General features: G+C 49.1%; 3 protein-coding genes across 3 annotated transcripts; 2 read left to right on the top strand and 1 right to left on the bottom strand.

Annotated features, from left to right (window-relative positions):
* Positions 1-5,702: 5,702 nt before the first annotated feature.
* On the bottom strand, positions 5,703-7,997 carry LOC119252223 (heat shock 70 kDa protein 1-like). Its single transcript, XM_037519425.2, has one exon. It carries the CDS (start codon positions 7,911-7,913, stop codon positions 5,988-5,990), a length of 1,926 nt encoding a protein of 641 aa, XP_037375322.1. The 5' UTR covers positions 7,914-7,997; the 3' UTR covers positions 5,703-5,987.
* A 498-nt stretch (positions 7,998-8,495) lies between these two features.
* Positions 8,496-13,830, top strand: HSPA1L (heat shock protein family A (Hsp70) member 1 like). Its single transcript, XM_037519423.1, has 2 exons — positions 8,496-8,616; positions 11,580-13,830. Exon 2 carries the CDS (start codon positions 11,593-11,595, stop codon positions 13,516-13,518), a length of 1,926 nt encoding a protein of 641 aa, XP_037375320.1. The 5' UTR covers positions 8,496-8,616; positions 11,580-11,592; the 3' UTR covers positions 13,519-13,830.
* Positions 13,831-15,020: 1,190 nt separating this feature from the next.
* Positions 15,021-22,201, top strand: LSM2 (LSM2 homolog, U6 small nuclear RNA and mRNA degradation associated). The gene is made up of 6 exons (XM_054698129.1): positions 15,021-15,078; positions 15,216-15,343; positions 15,606-15,673; positions 21,437-21,467; positions 21,575-21,634; positions 21,731-22,201. The coding sequence occupies exons 1-6, from the start codon at positions 15,021-15,023 to the stop codon at positions 21,854-21,856; spliced, it is 471 nt and encodes a 156-aa protein (XP_054554104.1). The 3' UTR covers positions 21,857-22,201.
* The last annotated feature ends 175 nt before the right edge of the window (positions 22,202-22,376 follow it).

The following is a 22,376-nucleotide window of genomic DNA, read 5'->3' as shown; positions in this document are numbered from 1 at the left end:
TTCCTTATTTTGGACTGACTCCTCTCTGTAATGGCCCTTCCGTACAATCGTTTTATTCTGTACAAAGAGGAAAACAAATGCGCACAGAAGAAGGGAGCTAACAATGAATGGCGGGGCTGTGGACCCATTAGGGTGTGTGACCAACCTGGGACTCTCCTAGGACTCCCCTCCTGGGTCTTAATGGCTGACTCTGGGTTATTCCCCCACAAAGTCCCACTTTTCCTACACTCCCAGCTTCTCCTGGCCGCGCCTCTGCTTACAACAGACCGCTTGTCTGAAAGAGGGGAAAGGAGAAGGGACTGTTACTATTATTAGTCTGACTCGTCATTCAGAACCTTCTGGACATTAGATCTGGAGCGTGACTAAGCTTGATGACCGAGGGTGGGGTGCTGGGGTAGGGACACTGAGTGAGGTCATTATTTGTTGGTGAGTGTTCCTCCTTTGAGCCCAGAAAGCTCGAGAAAGTTCCTGACAAAGCCCGAAATAGGGGCCGGGAGCCAGAGCCACCCCTTCTCCCGCGGGCTGGGCGGGGCGGGCGCGCTGTCACGAAGGCGCGGACCTTTTACTTTACTTCAAAACAGATTAAAGGAGGGCGGGGGGCCGAAAACAAACATAGAAGAGAACTGTAGAGTTTTGTCTGCTGTCGTTTATTCACTCGACGAGAACGTTGGCAAGTTCCGTGGCTCACGCTCTGGGGCTGATGACGGGGCCGTCAGCGCGGGAGCGGCCGTGCCCGCCGCGGAAGACGCGCGCTCAGGGCCTGGGACCCGCGACGGGTGGGGACCCCCGGCTGCTCTCCGCACCCACCGCCGCCCCCCCGGCCCCCACGTACCGTGGGGACGTTTTCAGGGGTTAAAAGGTTGAAGACCCTCGGGAATAATTAATTCTCCACTTCTGGAATCCCCAGCCCTCCCCCTCCCCCCGCACCCCTGCCCCTCCCCCCCCCCCCCCCCGTCCTCCCCCGTGTACCCTCTCGGATTCCTGGGGAGCTGCACGGGCTGGCGGGGTGGGGCGCCTTAACCTGGGCATCCGACCGCCTAACCCTTTAAGGTCTTTTGAATGAGCGGTGCTAGGAGGGAGGGAGGGACAGCTGGGGTCCCACTGAACTGCACCGGACACCTAAAAAAGGCCCCAAGAGGACGGATTTGGGCTATTAATTACGGAATGAAAGATGATAAGCATCTGTCATTCCTACCACGAGGATCGCCCGCTCAGAAAGCAACAACATCGGCTCTTCACCTAAAATAAAGCCATCGCCTCTTTTAACCAGAAGCCCATGTTTTTGCTCACTCCTCTCACATTCATAAAACATTTTCTTTTGGGGCCTCCCCGGTGGAGCAGCGGTTGAGCGCTGAGTTGCGAAGCTGCCCACAACCTCTGCAGCACCGGCTCGATCCCCGGCCGCGGGGCGAGGGTCCTACATGGCGCGCAGACCTCTCCTGCCGCCCCCTGCTCCCCTCAGCAGTGTACCTCGGTCTCTCTGCCTGCTCTGCTCCCTGCTCTGGCTCTGGTGAATTCTCTCACCCTCCTGCGCTTCTGACTGTACCCAGTGCTTGTGTAAATAAATAAATCAATCTTAAAAAAAAATTCTTTTGTTTTGGTATCATTTTCTTCATATTTTGATGATAGACCCCAGTTAAATACCAGGAATAATTTGTGTGTGTGTGTGTGTGTGTGAGAGAGAGAGAGAGAGAGAGAGAAGTTGTACAAAATAAAAGGTATTAATTACATAGCCACCTGCCCAGAGAGGCTGGTATTGGGAGATGCAGATGAGGTTGGAATCAGGGAAGCTATTCCATTTAATCTCCTTACCAGACCTCCCAGGGGTTAAGTCTCAGCCATCACTGCTATGGCCTGATTTCTATCCTCAGCCAGGGAGATAACCCATATATGGCATCGCAGACTTCTCCAGCTGCTTCCCTTAGCAGTTGGCCTTTTCTGCTCCCTACTCACTCTCTGGCGAATCCTCTCACCACCACCACCCCCCATCTCTGGCCTACACCCCAGTTGTTCTGTGCAAAAGCAAAACAAACAAAAACAACTTTTTTTCTTACTTATTTTCTCCATGAACACACCCCCTTACCCCAAGTTCCTTTTCCTATCTCAAACACAGAATGGCACTGAATTCTCTTTGCAAATCCTACAATTCCATCAACCTGACCTCCTTGAGTCTGCAAAGTGGTCATTTTCAAAGCACTCTGTGCAAGGGCATGCAAGCAATAACATGCCAATCACTTCTTACTAAACCCTCTACTTAAATGAGCTAGCCATAGGAAATCTTATTTATGCCAAGGTTATTTCTGGAGATTACCTAACTTTTATGTCTTAGCAAAGGTTTTTTAGGTCTGTCCCAATCCCCATGCTTTTCCACCCACCTTCACAATCCTCTGCTACCACCAGCCCTCAAATAGCGATAGTGGCTGCTGGCCTGAACACTCACTATATTGTGAGATGATAATCACAAATACCACGACAGCTCTGAGGGGCAAAGAAGGTCCTGTAGGAAGATTTACATTGTGGCTAGAGTCCACGGTGCTGCAGTTCAACAACCTTGAGGGTTAAAGGTGCCTTTATAATCTCATCTGGAAGCCTAAACATTCCAAACTTCAAGGGCAAGGTCAATTTGCCTGTTCTATCTTCATGAAATTCAGGAAAATGTTCTTTGAAGACATATTTCATAAAAGGGCTTTGAAGTACACATAAGCTCACAAAATGCTTTTGTGGAACATTGATGCAATTTTTTTTTTAACTGTTTTTGTTGTCGAAATTCACAGAACATAAAATTAACCATTTTTCAAGTGTACAATTCAACAGCTTCAGAGTGTTGTACAATCATTACCTCTCTAGTTCCAAAACATTTTGTTTTTTTTTTTGTTCTGTTTTGTTTTTAAAGATTTATTTATTTATGCATGCAAGTGCTGGAGTGCAGGCCAGAGGTGTGGGGGTGAGAAGATTCACCAGAGATACTGGGGAGCAGAGCAGGTGGATCTACTGATATACACTGCTGAGGGGAGCAGCAGGCAAGAGAGGTCTGCTGCACCATGTGGGTCATCTCCCTGGCTGGCCAGGGACTGAACTTGTGCTGCAGAGGCTGCTGATAGCTTGATAGTGCTGTCTTTAACCCCTGCGCCACCAGGGAGGTCCCACCAAAATATCATTGTCACGTCCAGATGCAACTGACTTTTAAATGGGTATATTCCCTGAACTTTGATAACGGTGCCAGGCCTTTCCAAGAAGGAAGCTGTTGGATTCTGGATGGTAAGGCAAGAAACATCTCAAAGAGGAGGACGTATATAAGAAGGAAGCCTGTAGTAGGTACACCTGGTACAGGGCTGCAGGGTTTTCCTCTCACTCTTCTAAATGAACACATACTCACCCCTTATCATCAATTCTATTGTGTATCAGATATAATTTAGCATAATACTGAGTAAGGGCAAAAAGGGGTACCAATTGTGAAATCTAGAATAGAAACATAACACAGAAATAGGCATATACAAGCCCCAAAAACTTGGGGCAGAATGGGAAACTAGAACTGGTTCTTCTTTACTGAACTGGGTGATTCCTTTTTTATTTATTTATTTATATATTTATTTATTTATTCATACAAGCACTGGGCATAGCCAGAAGTGCCGGAGGGTGAGAGAATTCACCAGAGCCAGAGCAGGGAACAGAAGAGGCAGACTGACGAAATACACTGCTGAGGAGAGCAGCGGGCGCAGCAGGAGAGGTCTGTCACACCATGTGGGACCCTTGCCGGCAGCTGGGGATTGAACCGGTGCTGCAGCGGCTGTGGGCAGCCTCTCAGCCCAGCGCTCAACCGCTGCACCACCAGGGGAGGCCTGATTCTTTTTTTAACATTAAAGTAATTTTGCTTAAGTTAATAACTTTTAAGTCTCCCCTATATGTTCCACCTGTGAAAGTTAAACACTAAAATCAGTGGGGTGGGGCCTCCCTGGTGGCGCAAGAGGTTAAGACACAACTATGAAGCTACCCACAGCCATGCAGCACGAGTTCCATCCCCGGCCAGGGAGCTACCCACATGGCGCAGCAGACCTCTCCTGTCTTGCCTGCTACTCCCCTCAGCAGTATATTTCAGTAGATCTGCCTGTTCTGTTCCCCACTCTGTCTCTGGTGAATCCTCTCACCCTCCGCACCTCTGGCCTGTACCTCAGTTCTTGTATGCATAAATAAATGAATCTTTAAAATAAAAAATAAAATCAGTGTGGTAAAATTTTGGGGGGACCATGACATGGGAGGATGCTTGCTGTCTCTCGAGAAATTCATGACTCCCCAGAAAAAAAAGACGATACAGTTTACTAGGAAACAAGAGGACAGAACAGTGGGAGAGGCAGTGGGCAGAGTCAGGAAAGCAGGAGAGCTTCCTTGAAAAATAAAGCAGGAGGCTTCTTCAAGTTTTTTCCTATCAGGGTGAGGCTGGCTCCCTCTTAATTATGCATACCTTGCTCCCATCACACCTCCAGATTTCCAGGCTAATTGGAATTATCCCTCCCTTCCTCTTGGTGTGTGTGTGTTGGGGGTGCTGGCTTAGGGGAGACGAGAGAACCGTAGTTAAAGGACTTTTCCTAGGTCTCCAAGTCCTGTCAGACCTTATCCCGTCCTTGAAACAAAGCAACACCCTAGCTTCAGAAATCCAACTGCATTCCTCTGGGAAGTGTGAGAGCCCTTTTCTTTTTCCCTTTTTTTTTTTTTTTAAGATTTATTTATTTATGCATACAAGAACTGGGGTACAGGCTAGAGGCATGGTGGTTGAAAGGATTCAGACTGACTGAAATACACTGCTGAGGGGAGCAGCAGGTAAGACAGGAGAAGTCTGCTGTGCCCTGTGGGAGCTCCCTGGCCAGCCAGGGATAGAAATCCTGCTCAGAGGCTGCAGATAGCTTCACAGTGCTGTTCTTAACCCCTTGCGCCACCAGGGAGGCCCATGAGATTCCTTTTCTATCCCTAACAGAATGAAGATTAATAAATATATAAGGTCCTATAGTATACTGCTACGTAAGAGCACTGAAATATTGGGGTCCTTCTGCTGCTGGGGCATCCAACTCTCAATAACACCTCCCTAAGGTACTCCCTTAGGTGGGTTCTTCAAATGGAGGTCACCACTATTAGGAATGTGGCTTTTCTATGTCGGCATCCTTTCAGACATAATAGTAAGGCATCAGGCCAAATCTTTTCATTTTAAAAATGAGAGAACGAGGGATCAGGCTGGCTGTGTACCTGTGCATCAAGTGACAAACCAGTGCTTGAACTCAAATGTCCTGCCAATGTACAACTCATCTTTTCCTGCTAAATCCAGTATACATATCAGTGCTTTAACACATCAAGCATCCTTACAGGAAAGAGCATCAAATCAACCCTTGCCTGCTTCTCCAGGAACACCTCTACCCCAACACCCTTTTCAAGCCACTCATTTATTTTGTGGTTAACCCCCTCTCATTTTAAGGTCACCATGTCAGTAGCCCTTAATTATTTTTGGACTCACGGACCCAAACCACTCAAAACAAGCAGTTTTTAAAAATCACCTCTCAGGATCTCATTTCCTTTAAGCAGATCACAAGACAATAGAAAGTCATAACTTTCTAGATATCTGACCTTACCTAAGAGACAATTTGCCATTCAATTTTAGACCCTTAAAGACAGATGCAATACAGATCCTTCTAACCTCAACATAAAACCAAGGCAGACAAAACATCACTCCATTATTTTTAGTTTATTTTGAAATAATGATTTTTTTTTAAAAAAGGCCCAAGTTGGGTGTATTAGAAAAGGAAAATAGACAAAATAAGGCACATATATAGTACATATTAATATCTACATTTAGATTCTGAAAAAATAACAAGTTCATAATTTCACCGCAAGGGAAGAGTTTAACTTTGCAAACCCCTTGCAAAGTTGAGAGTAGATGGAGGGTGATATAAGCCAATGCTCTCTGAATGCCAAGTCTCATAGTAAGGCATGATCATGGGAAACTAATCCACCTCTTCAATGGTAGGGCCAGAGGAAGAAGACCCGTTGGGAGCCTGAGCCCCAAAACCACCGGCCCTGGGGCCTCCCGCCCCCTGGTACAGTCCACTGATGATGGGGTTGCACACCTGCTCCAGCTCCTTCCTCTTGTGCTCAAACTCATCCTTGTCGGCCAGGGTGTTGGCGTCCAGCCAGGAAATCACCTCCTGGCACTTGTCCAGCACCTTCTTCTTGTCGCCCTCGCTGATCTTGCCCTTGAGCCCGTTGTCCTCCACGGCGCTCTTCATGTTGAAGGCGTAGGACTCGAGCGCGTTCTTGGCAGCCACCCTGTCGCGCTGCACCTCGTCCTCCGCCTTGTACCTCTCGGCCTCCTGCACCATGTGCTCGATGTCCTCCTTGCTCAGGCGGCCCTTGTCGTTGGTGATGGTGATCTTGTTGGCCTTGCCGGTGCTCTTGTCCGTGGCCGTGACGTGCAGGATGCCATTGGCGTCGATGTCAAAGGTCACCTCGATCTGGGGCACGCCCCTGGGGGCCGGCGGGATGCCGCTCAGCTCGAAGCGCCCCAGCAGGTTGTTGTCCCGGGTCATGGCCCTCTCGCCCTCGTACACCTGGATCAGCACCCCCGGCTGGTTGTCCGAGTAGGTGGTGAAGACCTGCGTCTGCTTGGTGGGGATGGTGGAGTTGCGCTTGATCAGCGCCGTCATCACGCCCCCGGCCGTCTCCAGCCCCAGCGACAGCGGAGCCACGTCCAGCAGCAGCAGGTCCTGCACCTTCTCCGACTTGTCCCCCATCAGGATGGCCGCCTGCACCGCCGCCCCGTAGGCCACCGCCTCGTCGGGGTTGATGCTCTTGTTGAGCTCGCGCCCGTTGAAGAAGTCCTGCAGCAGCTTCTGCACCTTGGGGATGCGCGTGGAGCCGCCCACCAGCACCAGCTCGTGGATCTGGGACTTGTCCAGCTTGGCGTCTCGCAGGGCCTTCTCCACGGGCTCCAGCGTGCCGCGGAACAGGTCCGAGCACAGCTCCTCGAAGCGCGCCCTGGTGATGGACGTGTAGAAGTCGGTGCCCTCGAACAGCGAGTCGATCTCCAGGCTGGCCTGCGTGCTGGACGACAGCGTGCGCTTGGCCCGCTCGCAGGCGGTGCGCAGGCGCCGCACGGCGCGCTTGTTCTGGCTGATGTCCTTCTTGTGCTTCCTCTTGAACTCCTCCACGAAGTGGTTCACCAGCCTGTTGTCGAAGTCCTCCCCGCCCAGGTGCGTGTCGCCGGCAGTGGCCTTCACCTCGAAGATGCCGTCGTCGATCGTCAGGATGGACACGTCGAAGGTGCCGCCGCCCAGGTCGAAGATGAGCACGTTGCGCTCGCCCCTGCCGCCGCGGTCCAGCCCGTAGGCGATGGCGGCCGCCGTGGGCTCGTTGATGATGCGCAGCACGTTCAGCCCCGCGATCACCCCCGCGTCCTTCGTGGCCTGGCGCTGCGAGTCGTTGAAGTAGGCGGGCACGGTGATCACCGCGTTGGTCACCGGGCCGCCCAGGTACGCCTCGGCGATCTCCTTCATCTTGGTCAGCACCATGGACGAGATCTCCTCGGGGAAGAAGGCCTTGGTCTCGCCCTTGTAGCTCACCTGCACCTTGGGCTTGCCGCCGTCGCTGATCACCTGGAAAGGCCAGTGCTTCATGTCCGCCTGCACCACCGCGTCGCCGAACTTGCGGCCGATCAGCCGCTTGGCGTCGAACACCGTGTTCTGCGGGTTCAGCGCCACCTGGCTCTTGGCCGCGTCGCCGATCAGCCGCTCCGTGTCGGTGAACGCCACGTAGCTGGGGGTGGTGCGGTTGCCCTGGTCGTTGGCGATGATCTCCACCTTGCCGTGCTGGAACACCCCCACGCACGAGTAGGTGGTGCCCAGGTCGATGCCGATGGCCGTGCCCTTAGCCATGCCGGTGCGTGCCAGGCGGCGCTGCGCTGCGCTCGGTCTCAAGCGGGTCGGCGGGCGGGTCGGGGCGGTCGGGGCGCGGGGCCTTGCGAAGTCGGGACGCGAAGGGCGACGCCGCGGGAGCTCGCGCTGGAGGCAGTGGGTCGGCGCGGTGGGGTCCCCTCGGCCGGTCCTGGGGTGGCTGTTTGTCCCGAGTGGCGGCGGCCGCGTTTATAAACCCTCCCCGCGCCCCTCCTCTGCCCTCCGCGGCCAATCGCGGAGCCCCGCGGGGCCGCGGGTCGGGAAGATTCCAGGAGCTTCTCCGCGCGTCCTGCCCCCAGGCTGTCCCGGGCCAATCCCCGCTCGGGCTGCGCCCCGGCCAGAACTCTCCAGACGCTTCTGGGGTTTGCTGGACCGGCCCCGCCCCTGGGAGGGTGTGGTGGGGCCGGCTGTGGGGGCTGTGGGGGGGGGCGCGAGGCTGGAGGCTGGAAGGGGGCGGGGCGGGGGTGACGCTGCCCCCCTCTGCGTTACAATGGAGATCAGCCTCTGACTTCACGCCAGGTGTGGAATCGCGGTGGCAGGACCCGAGCCAGTCGAGAGTTGTAGGGCGGGGCGGGTGGGGGGTGGGGGTACTTCGGCTGTGCGGTTTTCATATTGAGGGAGCCCCCACTACAGGGGTTCGAAATCCGAACTTTACCAAACTGGATCGGAGGCGGCGAGACAGTAGGTGAGTCAGGAGGTATTGGAATGGCGTGGGCACAGAGCCGACTCATAAATCTTTGACCAGTAAGTTAGAGAAAGTGCCAGGAGGGTCTAGTTTGTTCAAGTTAAAGTGCCGGGGTGTTGGCCAAACAGGAAGGGGCATCCTTTGGGGAGCACGCAGTCACTGGATTGGTCAGAACTGTTGGGAGAATGCTAGAGGACTGGTCTGTGATAGTGTCTAGGGGATTTTTGGAGTTTTCTTTGGGAGGAAGAGACCAGGTGGATCATATGATCTCTTCTGAAAAAATGCTGAGAAACAGCAGTATATTTCGTCGGTCTGCCTGTTTTGTTCCCCGCTCTGACTCTGGTGAATTCTCTCACCCTCCCGCACTTCTGACTGTACCCAGTGCTTGTATAAATAACTAAATAAATCTTAAAAAAAAAAAAAGTGCTGAGGAAGCTACCCCCAAATTGTGGAGATTAATATCTCGTGAGAGGACCAGAACATAAGCCAATCCTAATTAAGGAGGAGGAGACAGGTGCAATATCAGAATAAAATATATCATGGATATAGGAATAGGACATTTGAGTCAGTCATGTCGTGAGAAACTTAAAATAGTGTATGCCCACTGCCCTCCCGCATCCTTCTAGTTGGCTAAGAATACTTTGTCTACTTTGTCCAGAAATCATTCTGCCATAAAAGTGGGGTCTGGAAGAGATATTTATAGACCAAATGTTACTTGTATACAGAGTTCATGGAGGTATTATTTGCAGTAACTATAAAGTAGAAGTAACTGGGGGCCTCCCTGGTGGCTCAGGGGATTAAGCATCAGCACTATGAATTGGAGGAGGAATTGGAATGGCGCAAGCGCAGATCAGACTCATAAATCTCTCTTTTTTTTAAGATTTATTTTTTAGTTATACAGTAGCTGGGATACAGGCCAGAGGCACAGGAGGGTGAGAGGATTCACCAGAGACAGAATGGAGAGCAGAACAGGCAGACCGACCGAAAGCAGTGCTGAGGGGACCAGTGGGCTAGACAGGAGAGGTCTGCCACGCAATGTGGGAATCTCCCTGGCAGGCTGGGAATCAAACCTGCGCTGCAGCAGCTATGGATAGCTTCACAGCGCTGTGCTCAACCCACTGCGCCACCTGGGAGACTCCAGACTCATGAATCTTTGACCAGTAAGTTTGAGAAAGCGCTAGGAGGGTCTAGTTTGTTCAAGTTAAAGTAAGGAAGGAGGTGTTGGCCAAACGGAAAGGGGCGGCCACTGCAGCATGAGTTCAATCCCTGGCCAATAGGTAACCCACATGGCACAGTTGACCTCTCCTGACTCACCCGCTGCTCCCCTCAGCAGTGTATTTCAGTCAATCTGCCTGTTCTGTTTCCCACTCTGTCTCTGGTGAATCCTCTCACTCCCAAGCACCTCTGGCTTGCACCCCAGCTCTTGTATGCATAAATAAATAAAGCTTTTTTAAGAAATAGTGGAAGCAACCCAAGTGTTCATAGAGAGAGAATGAACAAAATGTGCTATATACATGCAATTAATATTTTTAAATTTTTATTTTATATATTTTACATCATTTTTTCATTTTTGTACAATGTATGCATTTTCATCTTGTTTATAGTCCCCATAAAACTCCCACCATCCTTGGGCCTTCCTGGTGGCACAGGCAGTTGAGCGCCACACTGTGAAGCTGTCAACAGCCTCTATAGCGCGGGTTGGATTTGGGCTGGCTGGGGAGAATCCCACATGGTACAGCAGACCTCTCCTGTCTCTCCCACTGCTTCCCTCAGCAGTGTATGTCATCAGTCTGCCTGTTCTGTTCCCTGCTCTATCTCTGGTGAATCCTCTCACCCTCCCACACAACTAGCCTGTACCCCTGTTCTTGTATAAATAAATAAATAAATCTTTTTTTGTTTTGTTTTTGTTTTTTTTATAGAGGCGTGTTTTTATTTATTTATTTATTTGTTTGTTTGTTTTTGTTTACACATGCACTGGGTACAGTCAGAAGCGTGGGAGGGTGAGAGAATTCACCAGAGCCAGAGCGGGGAGCAGAGCAGGCAGAAGGACTGAAGTACACTGCTGAGGGGAGCAGCGGGCGGCAGGAGAGGTCTGCGCGCCATGTGGGACCCTCCTCTGGTGGCCGGGGAGCAGCCGGGGATCGAACCGGCGCCGCTGAGGCCACAGGCAGCTTCGCAACCCAGCGCTCAACCGCTGCGCCACCGGGAGGCCCCTAAATAAATAAATCTTTAAAAAAAATTCCCACCACCCTTGTTTTGATTTTTTAAAAATATTTATTTATTTATGCATACAAGAACTGGGATACAGGCCAGAGGTGGGGAGGCGGTGTGTGTGTGTGAGGGAATTCACCAGAGACGGAGGGGGAACAGAACAGGCGGATTGACTGAAATATACTGCTAAGGGGAGCAGCGGGCAAGACAGGAGAGGTCTGCTGCGCCATGTGGGTTGCTCCCTCGCTGGCCTGGGATCCAGCTCATGCTGCAGTGGCTGCGAATAGCTTCATAGGTTGTGTCTTAACCCCTTGCGCCACCAGAGAGACCCACATGCAATTAATATTATTCAGCCTTGAAAGGAAAGTAAATTATGACACATGCTATAATATAAATGGACATTCGAAGCTATTGTGCTGAGTGAAATAACAGAAAAATTGGGTATAAGTCCACTAATATGAGGTACCTAGAGGGGTCTCATTCATAGAGACAAAGTACAGTGGTTGCTCCCAGCTGGAGGAAAAAGAATGGGGCATGGGTAAAGGACATAGATATTTACTTTTACCAGATGAATCATGTTTTGCAAATTCTTTGGATAATAATGTCAATGAACTTACTACTTTTAAGTGGTTAAGATGGGGGAGGGACAAGTGTGTCTATCAAGCCCCCCCCCAAAAAAAAAGGGTTACGATGGTAAATTTTATGTCATGTGTATTTTACCACAATCTTTAAAAAGTGTGTTTTCGCTACAGACCTCGGAAAACCATGGCTACTTCTAAGGGAATGGCCATCGGCATCGACCTGGGCACCACCTACTCGTGCGTGGGGGTGTTCCAGCACGGCAAGGTGGAGATCATCGCCAATGATCAGGGCAACCGCACCACCCCCAGCTACGTGGCGTTCACCGACACGGAGCGGCTGATCGGCGACGCGGCCAAAAACCAGGTAGCCATGAACCCCCAGAACACGGTGTTCGACGCAAAGCGGCTGATTGGCAGGAAATTTAATGATCCTGTAGTGCAATCAGATATGAAGCTTTGGCCTTTTCAAGTGGTCAATGAAGGAGGGAAACCCAAAGTAATGGTTTCCTACAAAGGGGAGCAAAAAGCCTTCTACCCTGAAGAAATCTCTTCTATGGTGCTTACTAAGATGAAGGAGACAGCTGAGGCTTTTTTGGGCCACTCTATCACCAATGCTGTGATCACTGTTCCCGCCTATTTTAACGACTCTCAACGCCAAGCCACCAAAGATGCTGGTGTAATCGCAGGTCTCAATGTATTAAGAATTATCAATGAACCCACAGCTGCTGCCATCGCCTATGGCTTAGATAAAGCAGGTCAGGGAGAGCGACACGTCCTAATCTTTGATCTGGGTGGAGGCACATTTGATGTATCCATTCTGACCATAGATGATGGCATTTTTGAGGTAAAAGCCACAGCAGGGGACACGCACCTGGGCGGGGAGGACTTCGACAACAGGCTGGTGAACCACTTCGTGGAGGAGTTCAAGAGGAAGCACAAGAAGGACATCAGCCAGAACAAGCGCGCCGTGCGGCGCCTGCGCACAGCCTGCGAGAGGGCCAAGCGCACCCTGTCATCCAGCACGCAGGCCAACTTGGAGATCGACTCCCTGTTCGAGGGCATCGACTTCTACACGTCCATCACCAGAGCCCGATTTGAAGAGTTGTGTGCAGACCTATTCCGGGGCACGCTGGAACCCGTGGAGAAGGCACTTCGGGATGCCAAGATGGATAAGGCTAAAATCCATGACATTGTTTTAGTAGGGGGCTCCACCCGTATCCCTAAGGTTCAGAGGCTGCTACAGGACTACTTTAACGGCCGTGATCTCAACAAAAGCATCAACCCCGATGAGGCAGTGGCCTATGGGGCGGCAGTACAGGCAGCCATTTTGATGGGGGACAAATCTGAAAAGGTACAAGACCTGCTTTTGTTGGATGTTGCTCCCCTCTCTCTAGGGCTGGAGACAGCGGGGGGTGTGATGACTGTCCTAATCAAGCGCAACTCCACCATCCCCACCAAGCAGACACAGATCTTTACCACCTACTCGGACAACCAGCCGGGGGTGCTAATCCAGGTGTATGAGGGCGAGAGGGCCATGACTAGGGACAACAACCTGCTGGGGCGCTTTGACCTAAGTGGAATCCCTCCTGCACCCAGAGGAGTTCCTCAGATCGAGGTGACCTTTGACATAGACGCTAATGGTATTCTCAATGTAACAGCTATGGACAAGAGCACAGGCAAGGCCAACAAGATCACCATCACCAATGACAAAGGCCGCCTAAGCAAGGAGGAGATCGAGCGCATGGTTCAGGATGCTGAGAAATACAAAGCTGAGGACGAGGTCCAGAGAGAGAAAATTGCTGCAAAAAATGCTTTAGAATCCTATGCTTTTAACATGAAGAGTGCTGTGAGTGATGAAGGCTTGAAGGGCAAGATTAGTGAATCTGATAAAAAGAAAATATTGGATAAATGCAATGAGGTCCTTTCGTGGCTAGAAGCCAATCAACTGGCTGAGAAAGATGAGTTTGAACATAAGAGAAAGGACTTGGAGAAAGTGTGTAACCCAGTCATTACAAAACTCTATCAGGGAGGATGCACTGGGCCTACATGTGGAACAGGGTACTCTCCTGGATCGGCTGCCACAGGCCCCACAATTGAAGAAGTCGATTAGTTATCTGAAGCTTGAGGGTTCAGGGGTCACCTCTAAGGTGAATTTTGTTCCCCATGCCTTCAAACATTGTTATGATTCTTGAATTGACTGAACCTGAATCTAAGCTACCATCCCTTTGAAATTCTGATTGGAGGATGTCATATTTCATCTCACACTACAGCATTCTGTTTCTAATTCTGGAATGAGACTTTTAGAAATACCAGCCTACTCTTTGAACCATTTGATGAATTTGAATGTCTGCTATTTATTTCTGGCCTCCCCAACTTACTCCTGTGTGGATGGTTATTTGTCACCCAGTAAAGTTGTTCCTAAAGGAAATTACTTCTTGTCTCTTTAGATTGTGAGTGTATCTTGAAAAAGTAAGGAAAAAGAGTTCATGAAGAAAGCATGTGCTCTGGTTGTGCGTTGTGAGTGATTTAGATGGAAAGGACAAATTATTTGAATTTTCATGAGCTAATTGTTTCAAAGAGGAAAATAACTTTTTTTTTTTTTAAAGATTTATTTATTTATTTATTTATTTATTTATTTATTTATTTATACAAGCATTGGGTACAGTCAGAAGCTCAGGAGGGTGAGAGAATTCACCAGAGCCAGAGCAGGGAGCAGAGCAGGCAGAAGGACCGAAGTACACTGCTGAGGGGAGCAGCGGGCGGCAGGAGAGGTCTGCGCGCCATGTGGGGACCCTCCTCTGGTGGCCGGGGAGCAGCCGGGGATCGAACGGGCGCTTTAGAGGCTGCGGGCAGCTTCACAACCCAGCACTCAACCTCTGCGCCACCCGGGAGGCCCGAAAATAACTTTTTTTTTTCAATTTATTTATTTATGCATACAAGAGCTGTGGTACAGACCAGAGGTGCGGCGGGGGACGGGGGTGAAAGGATTCACCAGAGACAGAGTGGGGAACAGAACGGGCAGACTGACTGAAACACATTGCTGAGGGGAGCATCTGGCAAGACAGGAGAGGTCTGCCGCGCCATGTGGGTTGCTCCCTGGCCGGCTGGGGATGGAACTCTAGATAGCTTCACAGTGCGGTGCTTAACCCCTTGCGCCACCAGGGAGGCCCTGCAAGGCAGGGCCTTGGTGTCCCCTGGTGTGTCCCCCGCAGTTTTCAATAGGAGGTGTCTGTGAGGTATGGGCAAATCTTCCTGTGGATTACACCGTCATAGAAAAGAACTTCAGAGAAGAGCAGCGGCTCCGCAGGTCAGGCGCCCCGGGGTTGGCGCATGCGCGGCGGGAGCCCGCCGCTCAGGGAGGAAGTGGGAGGCAGGGGCCCCGCCCCTTTCCGGGCTTTCACGTTCCTTGGACGCTCCCCGGCCTGCTTTCCGCGAGCGGCGGGGCCGCCGCACGCTCTCCGTTACTCTCAGCTTTCCGCGGCGCTTCCGGCTGCGCCTGCGCGACCCCGCCCCTCCCACGCGCGGGGCGGCACTCGGGTTCCCGCCCGGCCTGCGGCCCGCGGCCCGGTTCTCGCTTTCCCGGTCCGGCCGGCAGCCCGCGGCGCGAGCACCATGGTAGGTACCGTGACGTCACAAGGGGGCGCCCTCGGGAGCGCGGGCAATTTGGACGGTTGGGGGCGGCGCGGGTGGGGGGTCCCGGCTTTGTCCCTCCGGGCTGGCCTCGGGCCTAGCATTTTCCCTCCAGCCTTGGCTTATGCGCTCCAGAAGAAACACCTGGTTGCAAGTGCTTTTTTCTCTTATGAGGAGGAAAAGCCAGAGTCGGCGGGACAGCGAGATTCCCCGGGGGGCATTTCCCTGACGGAGACCAGGCTTTGGGAGAGTTGCGCGGTTGGGGGGATTTCCACGGTCAGGTCACCGGGGCCCCCGGAGAGGAGGTCGGTTGAGTGTTGGCCCCGCCGGAGCCCGGGTGGGTGCAAGCAGAGCCTCTCTCGCGCTTTAAGTCGGAGGCTCAGGAGCGTGTGTGTAGCATCATTTGGACCCAGCCGTTCATCCCTGTCACCGACCATTCATTCCCGGGATGTTTGGAGAAGTGGAGATGTGGGGATCCCACTACCAGTATTTGATAGTACTGGAAAGGGGACGCTCCTCCTGCCGTGTCCCTTCCCCTATGATGGTTTTCCCCCTCTCGCCCAATAGCTCTTCTATTCCTTTTTCAAGTCCCTTGTGGGCAAGGATGTGGTGGTGGAACTCAAGAATGACCTGAGGTAGGTGCCTATTCCAACAAGTCTTTAGGGAGTGGATATGCCCAGCACCCGCTGATCTCTTTAAGAAGTATTTGAGGGTTGAGGAAGGTGGAGAGAAGAAATGATTTGTGCCTTAAACCTACAGATTAGCTGGGGTGTTGTATCTTGTATGGGAAAACAATACAAGGAAATGTAAATACTGGGGAGGGGGTGGAGGCATCAATAACTTTTTTTTTTTTTTTTTTTTTACAAAACGAACAGTTTTGTTTTTTTCTGATTAACTTTTATACTCCTTTGATCCAGCTTCTAGAAATGTAAGAATCAGTTCCACAAGCAAAAATGCATGTACAAAAGTGTTTATAGTTTTATTTGTAATAGCCAGAAATCGGGAATGGGTTAATTAAACTGATACTTGCATATTATGTGATTATCACATAGGAATGAGATGTATTAATATAGAAAGCTGCTGCAGAATAGTGTATGTGGCATAATCTCCTTATTTATTAAATAAAATTTAAAATAACCATAAAATCAATGAAACCCCTCTGTACAGCCTTTACAACCCCTACCACCTTGTCCCAAAAGCTTCTAATGACCTTTTAGAACTTGGATTAAATGTTGTGTCCTAGAAAGACTTCTAGGTTCTTCTAGTCAAGTCAATTGCATTGCCTTAGACTTCTTTCCTAGTGGCTACTTCTCAAGTTTTATTCACAGGAATAATATTGTTGGTGGCCTGTCCTTCCTACAGGGCCAGGACCATGTTCTTTGTTTTTAATTTTTAATGATACTTTTTTCCCCCCACATTGTTCATTTTTGTACACTGTTTGATTTCTCCCCTCAGGTATATTCCTCATATAATTCCCACCATGAAATCACTCATGAACCATCACCAGTCTTTTGTGCTCTTCCCTCCTCTGTTTTGATCCCTCCCCGTCCCCTGCTATATGTCTCCAATTTATAGTTTGCCTGCTAGTTTTGCCTTTTTTTTTTTCCTCACCCCTTGTTTGGTTTCCCTGTATTCCTCCTAAAAGTGAAACCATCTGATATTTTTTTTTTCCTTCTGACTTACTTTACTAAGCATAATTCCTTCCAGCTCCATCCATGTTGCTGCAAATGGCAAGAGTTTTTCTTTTTTGATTGCTGAATAGTATTCCACTGTGTATATATCCCACATTTTCTTGAGCAAGTCATCCGTTTTTGGTCATTTAGGTTGTTTCCATATCTTAGCTATTGTAAATAGTGCTGCAATAAACATAGGATTACAGGCTTCTTTTCGAATTAATGTTCCTTTGGGTAGATTTCTAGGAGTTGACTTGCTGGGTCATATAGTAGCTTCATTTTTACTAATTTGAGGATCCTCCACACAGCTTTTTGTAGTGGTTCAACCAGTTTGCATTCCCCTCAGCAGTGTAAGAGGGTTCCTTTTTATTCACAACCTCACGGCCAGGACCGTGTTTAAGCTCGCCATTGTTTATAGAGTCTAACATAGGCCTGACATATAGTAGGTGCTTAATAAAATGTGAACTGAAAGAAAAATAGCTAACATTTGTGAACCTCCTATCAACTAAGTACTCCTCTGAATACATTTATTAACTCATTTAATTTTCACAACATCCCCACATGACATTTGCTAGGATTGCTAGAACTGAAGTTTAGATAATTTAGGAAAATTGCTTATCTGCTAGTAAATTACACAGCAGAACTGATATCTAATCCTGTCTGGCTGTTTTTTTTTTTTTTTTTTTTTTTTTTTTAAGGAGGTTCATATATATATATATTTTAAGATTTATTTTTACTGATGCATATAAGAACTGGGATATAAGTCAGAGGTTGGGGGGAGCAGAGGTGAGAGGATTCACCAGAGACAGAGAGGAGAGCAAAATAGGCAGATTTACTGAAATACACTGTTGAGGGGAACAGCGGGTGAGACAGGAGAGGTCTGCTGTGCCATGTGGGTTAGCTCCCTGACTGGGAATGGAACATGCCACAGTGGCTGGTGGTAGCTTGATGGCACTGAGACTTCAACCCCTGAGCCACAGGGAGGCCCCAGGTTCATATTTTTTATGCAATTGTGAAACTTGCTTTTCATTTAACAGTAGGTTATGGATATTTTCCATGCCAATCTAGTTGCTCTTTAACATTCTTAGTATCTGTGGCATTTTTATTATATGACAAGAACTAATTTATTTTTTTTTAAAGATTTATTTATTTATGCATACAAGAACTGGGGTGTAAGCCAGAGGTGTGGGGGTGAGAGGATTCACCAGAGACAGAGTAGGAAACAGAACAGGCGGATTGACTGAAATATACTGCTGAGGGGAGCAGCGGGCGAGACAGAAGAGATCTGCTGCGCCATATGGGTTGCTCCCTGGCAGACCGGGCATCAAACTGGTGTTGCAGTGGCTGGCGATAGCTTGATAGTGCTCCCTGTGCCACCAGGAAGGCCCAACGGGAACTAACTTAACCGAACCTTGTTGTTGGACATTTTGGCTGTCTCCAGTTCTTTGCTTTTACAAACATTATTGCCATAGCATACATCTTTGTACACATGATTATTTCTTTGGGGAAAAAAATCCTCTAGGATGTACATTTAAAATAGAAATATCTGGGCCTCCCTGGTGGTGCAATGGGTTAAGACACAGCCTATGAAGCTGTCCGCAGCCTCTGCAGCATGAGTTCGATCCCCGGCCAGGGAGCTACCCACATGGAACAGCAGACCTCTCCAGATTCACCACCTGCTCCCCTCAGGAGTGTACTTCGGTTGATCTGCCTATTCTGTTCCCCACTCTGTTTCTGGTGAGTCCTCTCACCCTCAATACCTCTAGCCTGTACCCCAGCTCTTGTATGCATACATAAATAAATCTTTAAAAATAAATAAGGGCCTCCCTGGTGGCACAGGCGATTGAGCACTGCACTGTGAAGCTGTCCACAGCCTCTGCAGTGTGAACTCAATCCCGGCTGGTGGGCCAGAGTCCCACATGGTGGGGCAGATCTCTCCTGTCTCGCCTGCTGCTCCCCTCAGCAGTGTATTTCATCAGTCTGCCTATTGTATTCTCCGCTCTGTCTCTGGTGAATCCTCTTACCCTCCCCCGTATCTGGCCGGTACCCCGGTTCTTGTATAAATAAATAAGTCTTTAAAAATAAATAAATAAAGCTGTAATATGAGGAACATCATAATATCCTAATTTAAAAAAAAAAATAGTAATATCTGTTGTGGTTTTATTGTTTTTCTTAAACTTTTTTTTTCTTAAACTTTTTAATTCTCTTATATCATTATTCAATTTTGTATAGTTATCCTTTAAAAAGTTTGAATCAGTGTATTCTCTCCTCAACAGTGTCTTCCACATTTCTATATGAGATAACATTTTAGTGGGGGAAACATTGACATGGAATGGTAAGGGGAGGGAGTTGCCTTTTAGATCAGAGATTTTCATTTATGGGACTGGCAATGCACACGGAATCAATGGAATATAGATTGGGTCAGTTAGACAAGTAGGGAAGTCAAATCAAATCTAGGCAATTACCTGAGATGATTTGTTTATTTTCCTCTTTTCTCTTTCCTGGATCTTGCACATGGCAAGAATAACTTGTTAGAGTACCAGGTCCTAAAGCTCCTGACTTACCAGATTTGAAGGTAGTCCAGTGGGTTGGGAAAAGAGCTTTTTTTTTTTTTTCTCATGTTTGTTGTCAGATTACTTTTGTACCAAATGCCTCGTTCTTTTTTTTTTTTTTAAGATTTATTCACTTATGCATACAAGAGCTGGGCTATAGGCCAGAGGTGTGGGGGGTGAGAGGATTCACCAGAGACAGAGTGGGGAACAGAATAGGCAGAGTGACCGAAGTACAATGCTGGGGGAAGCAGCGGGCGTCTGCTGTGCCATGTGGGTTGCTCCCTGGCTGACAAGGGGTTGAACTCATACTGCAGAGGCTGTGGACAGCTTCATAGGTTGCGTCTTAACCTCTTGCACCACCAGGGAGGCCCACCAAATGCCTCATTCTTAAGGGACTGAATGAAACTGCACCACTACCTTTTGCAGTTCCTTGAAGTTACTTCACTGGTGCAGATGGTAGTAGGATGCTTAGACTTCAGCAGCCAGGGATATGATGAAACCACCACGGAGGCAGTAGGTCTCAGATACTGGATTTCAAAGACTTATAATTTGGTGTAAGTTACTATTCAACAGAGAACTACCAACTTTTAGGCAAGATAAGGACATTTAAAAACTGCCATTACAATCATTAAAAAAATTTAAGACCAAAATAAACAGGAACACAGAGAGCAATTACTTAGGAAAAGAATACTTGACAACCTTTCGCACACTACATACACACTGAGCACACACTGCCAGACCTAGATGGTCTCATGAAACCTTAGGACACATCAGTGTTTGAATACCACAGTTCTACAGAGCTTAGAATTTGGTGATCATGTGTAGGATGGGTAGGATCTAGGTAGCCAAGTTAGAGGTTGGCTTGGATTCAGGTGTAAAGTAGTCAGGACTTGGTGTGTAGATGTCAAACTAGAAAGAGATTGTTAGAAAGACATCTACAGATGATGGGGATTCCTGGGACAGGGAGAGAAGTACAACTGATAGGATTTGAGGTTGTGGGATTTAGTGTTGAAGCCATTGACATTAAATGGGGATAGAGGTAACATGGCTTGGAACAGCCAAGCCATAGTGTTTTGTTTTGTTTTTAAAGATTTATTTATTTATTTATACATGTACTGGGTAGTCAGAAGCGCAGGAGGGTGAGAGAATTCACCAGAGCCAGAGCGGGAGCAGAGCAGGCAGAAGGACTGAAGTACACTGCTGAGGGGAGCAGCGGGCGGCAGGAGAGGTCTGCACGCCATGTGGGACCCTCCTCCGGTGGCCGGGGAGCAACCGGGGATCGAACCGGCTCTTCGGAGGCTGCGGGGGCAGCTCTGCAACCCAGCACTCAACTGCTGGGCCACGGCCACCGGGGAGGCCCAGCCATTGTGTTTTGAAAGCAGTCTTCATTAACATTTCAGGGGGCTCCAGGATTGGGGAAAGGAGATGTCCTTTGTGCCTTCATTATTGAGGACAAGACTTAGCTGTTTTACCTACTTTACTTGGGACTCTGGTTCTGAAGCGGTGTTTGAAAATACCTGATGATTTTAGGAGTCAGACTGAAGTCTCTGTTTATTTGTTCTAAACTTGGGCAAGTTATACAACCTCTCTGAATGCCTAAATGGTTATAAAGTGAAGTGCTGTAAAGATTACAGATACCAAGGCCTCCCTCGTCGCACAAGGGGTTAAGCACTGCACTATGAAGCAATCCCGCAGCCTCTGCAGCACGAGTTCAATCCCCAGCCCCACATGGCGCAGACCTCTCCTGTCGCGCCTGCTGCTCCCCTCAGCAGTGTACTTCGGTCAATCTGCCTGTTCTGTTCCCCACTCTGTCTCTGGTGAATCCTCTCACACACACACCCCTGCATCTGTGGCCTGTACCCCAGCTCTTGTATGCATAAATAAATTTAAAAAAAATTACAGATACCTTGGGGATAGAGGCTAAGGACTTAACAGTTGTTTAATGGTAGCTATTAAGAGTGAGGTATTTCAGGTGGAAAGGCGTTGAGGTCTAAAATGACACACACCACTATCTCTTACTCCAGGGCTTAGGAATGTCCCCTTTTGGTTCCACCTTTTCTGACTTCCTCAAGTCCTTGGCTTCTCCCAACCATGTTCTATTCATACTCTGAAATCACCTGTGTTGCCTTTGGTGTGAACTAATTTTTTTTTTTCTTCTCTATACCCCTTACAGCATCTGTGGAACACTCCATTCTGTGGATCAGGTGAGGTATAGCAAGGACCCAGAATTGGGTCTTAGGGGAAGAGGGGAGAGCTTAAGGGGTGGGTCCTCGCATCTTGTCCTAGGGCTAATGATTGTTTCTCTTCTTAGTATCTCAATATCAAACTGACAGACATCAGTGTCACAGACCCTGAGAAATACCCTCACATGGTGAGTTGGGGATGATAGAGAAGAGGAAACACCTCTAAGAGCATCTAGGTGGGAGGACACTTTGAGGGATGTTTTCACATTTGTCTTTTTGTCTAGTTATCAGTGAAGAACTGCTTCATCCGGGGCTCAGTGGTCCGCTATGTACAGCTGCCCGCAGATGAAGTTGACACACAGTTGCTCCAGGATGCGGCCAGGAAGGAGGCCCTGCAGCAGAAACAGTGATGGCTCCTTTTCCCCTGCCCCTTCCATTGATGACCTTTAACCTGTGTCCCATCCCAGAACCCCTCCCCTGCATACTTGAGGTGGTGTGTTTTGTTATTATTGAAGAGTGAAGGTGTTTTTTTTGAGGGGTGAGTAGATTAGAGGGTTAATAATGGGGAGCAACTAATCCTTTGTTGAGAAGGGGAGGATAAGTAGGCTGGAGAACTGCAGACTTCCCTGTCTCTGGTTCCTGCCTTTCTCATTCCTTCCCTGGAGACAGAGAATCTCCTAGATCTCTCCAGGGCAGCTGGTGATTCATTTTGGGGATGGAAGGATCTGTCCCGCATCGGGAATAAAATTTATGATCCAAATTTGAGTTCTGGTTCTGTGTGTGTTTGGGGAAGGAGGCTGGAGGGTGGGAGCGGGATGTTCATTTTATCCAGGCCCTGTTCCTGTCACTGAGCCTAGAATCCAACCCACCTCACCATCATCACCCATAATGCTCCTTGTTATAAACCATGTAATACCTCTATTGGGCCAC

Source organism: Talpa occidentalis, unplaced genomic scaffold (assembly GCF_014898055.3).
Source record: "Talpa occidentalis isolate TD23 unplaced genomic scaffold, MPIMG_talOcc4v2.1 talOcc4.2, whole genome shotgun sequence".
NCBI classification, from domain to species: Eukaryota; Metazoa; Chordata; class Mammalia; order Eulipotyphla; family Talpidae; genus Talpa; species Talpa occidentalis.
This window is presented reverse-complemented; position numbering and strand designations above follow the sequence as displayed.

What these genes read in the sequence shown, in the direction of transcription:
- LOC119252223 (XM_037519425.2), bottom strand. Translation starts at nt 7,913, where the DNA reads ATGGCTAAGGGCACGGCCATCGGCATCGACCTGGGCACCACCTACTCG.
- LSM2 (XM_054698129.1), top strand. Translation starts at nt 15,021, where the DNA reads ATGGTAGGTACCGTGACGTCACAAGGGGGCGCCCTCGGGAGCGCGGGC. An exon ending in GAGCGCGGGCAATTTGGACG is followed by an intron (nt 15,079 to 15,215) that starts GTTGGGGGCGGC and finishes TCTTATGAGGAG; the next exon opens with GAAAAGCCAGAGTCGGCGGG. An exon ending in GAACTCAAGAATGACCTGAG is followed by an intron (nt 15,674 to 21,436) that starts GTAGGTGCCTAT and finishes TACCCCTTACAG; the next exon opens with CATCTGTGGAACACTCCATT.
- HSPA1L (XM_037519423.1), top strand. Translation starts at nt 11,593, where the DNA reads ATGGCTACTTCTAAGGGAATGGCCATCGGCATCGACCTGGGCACCACC.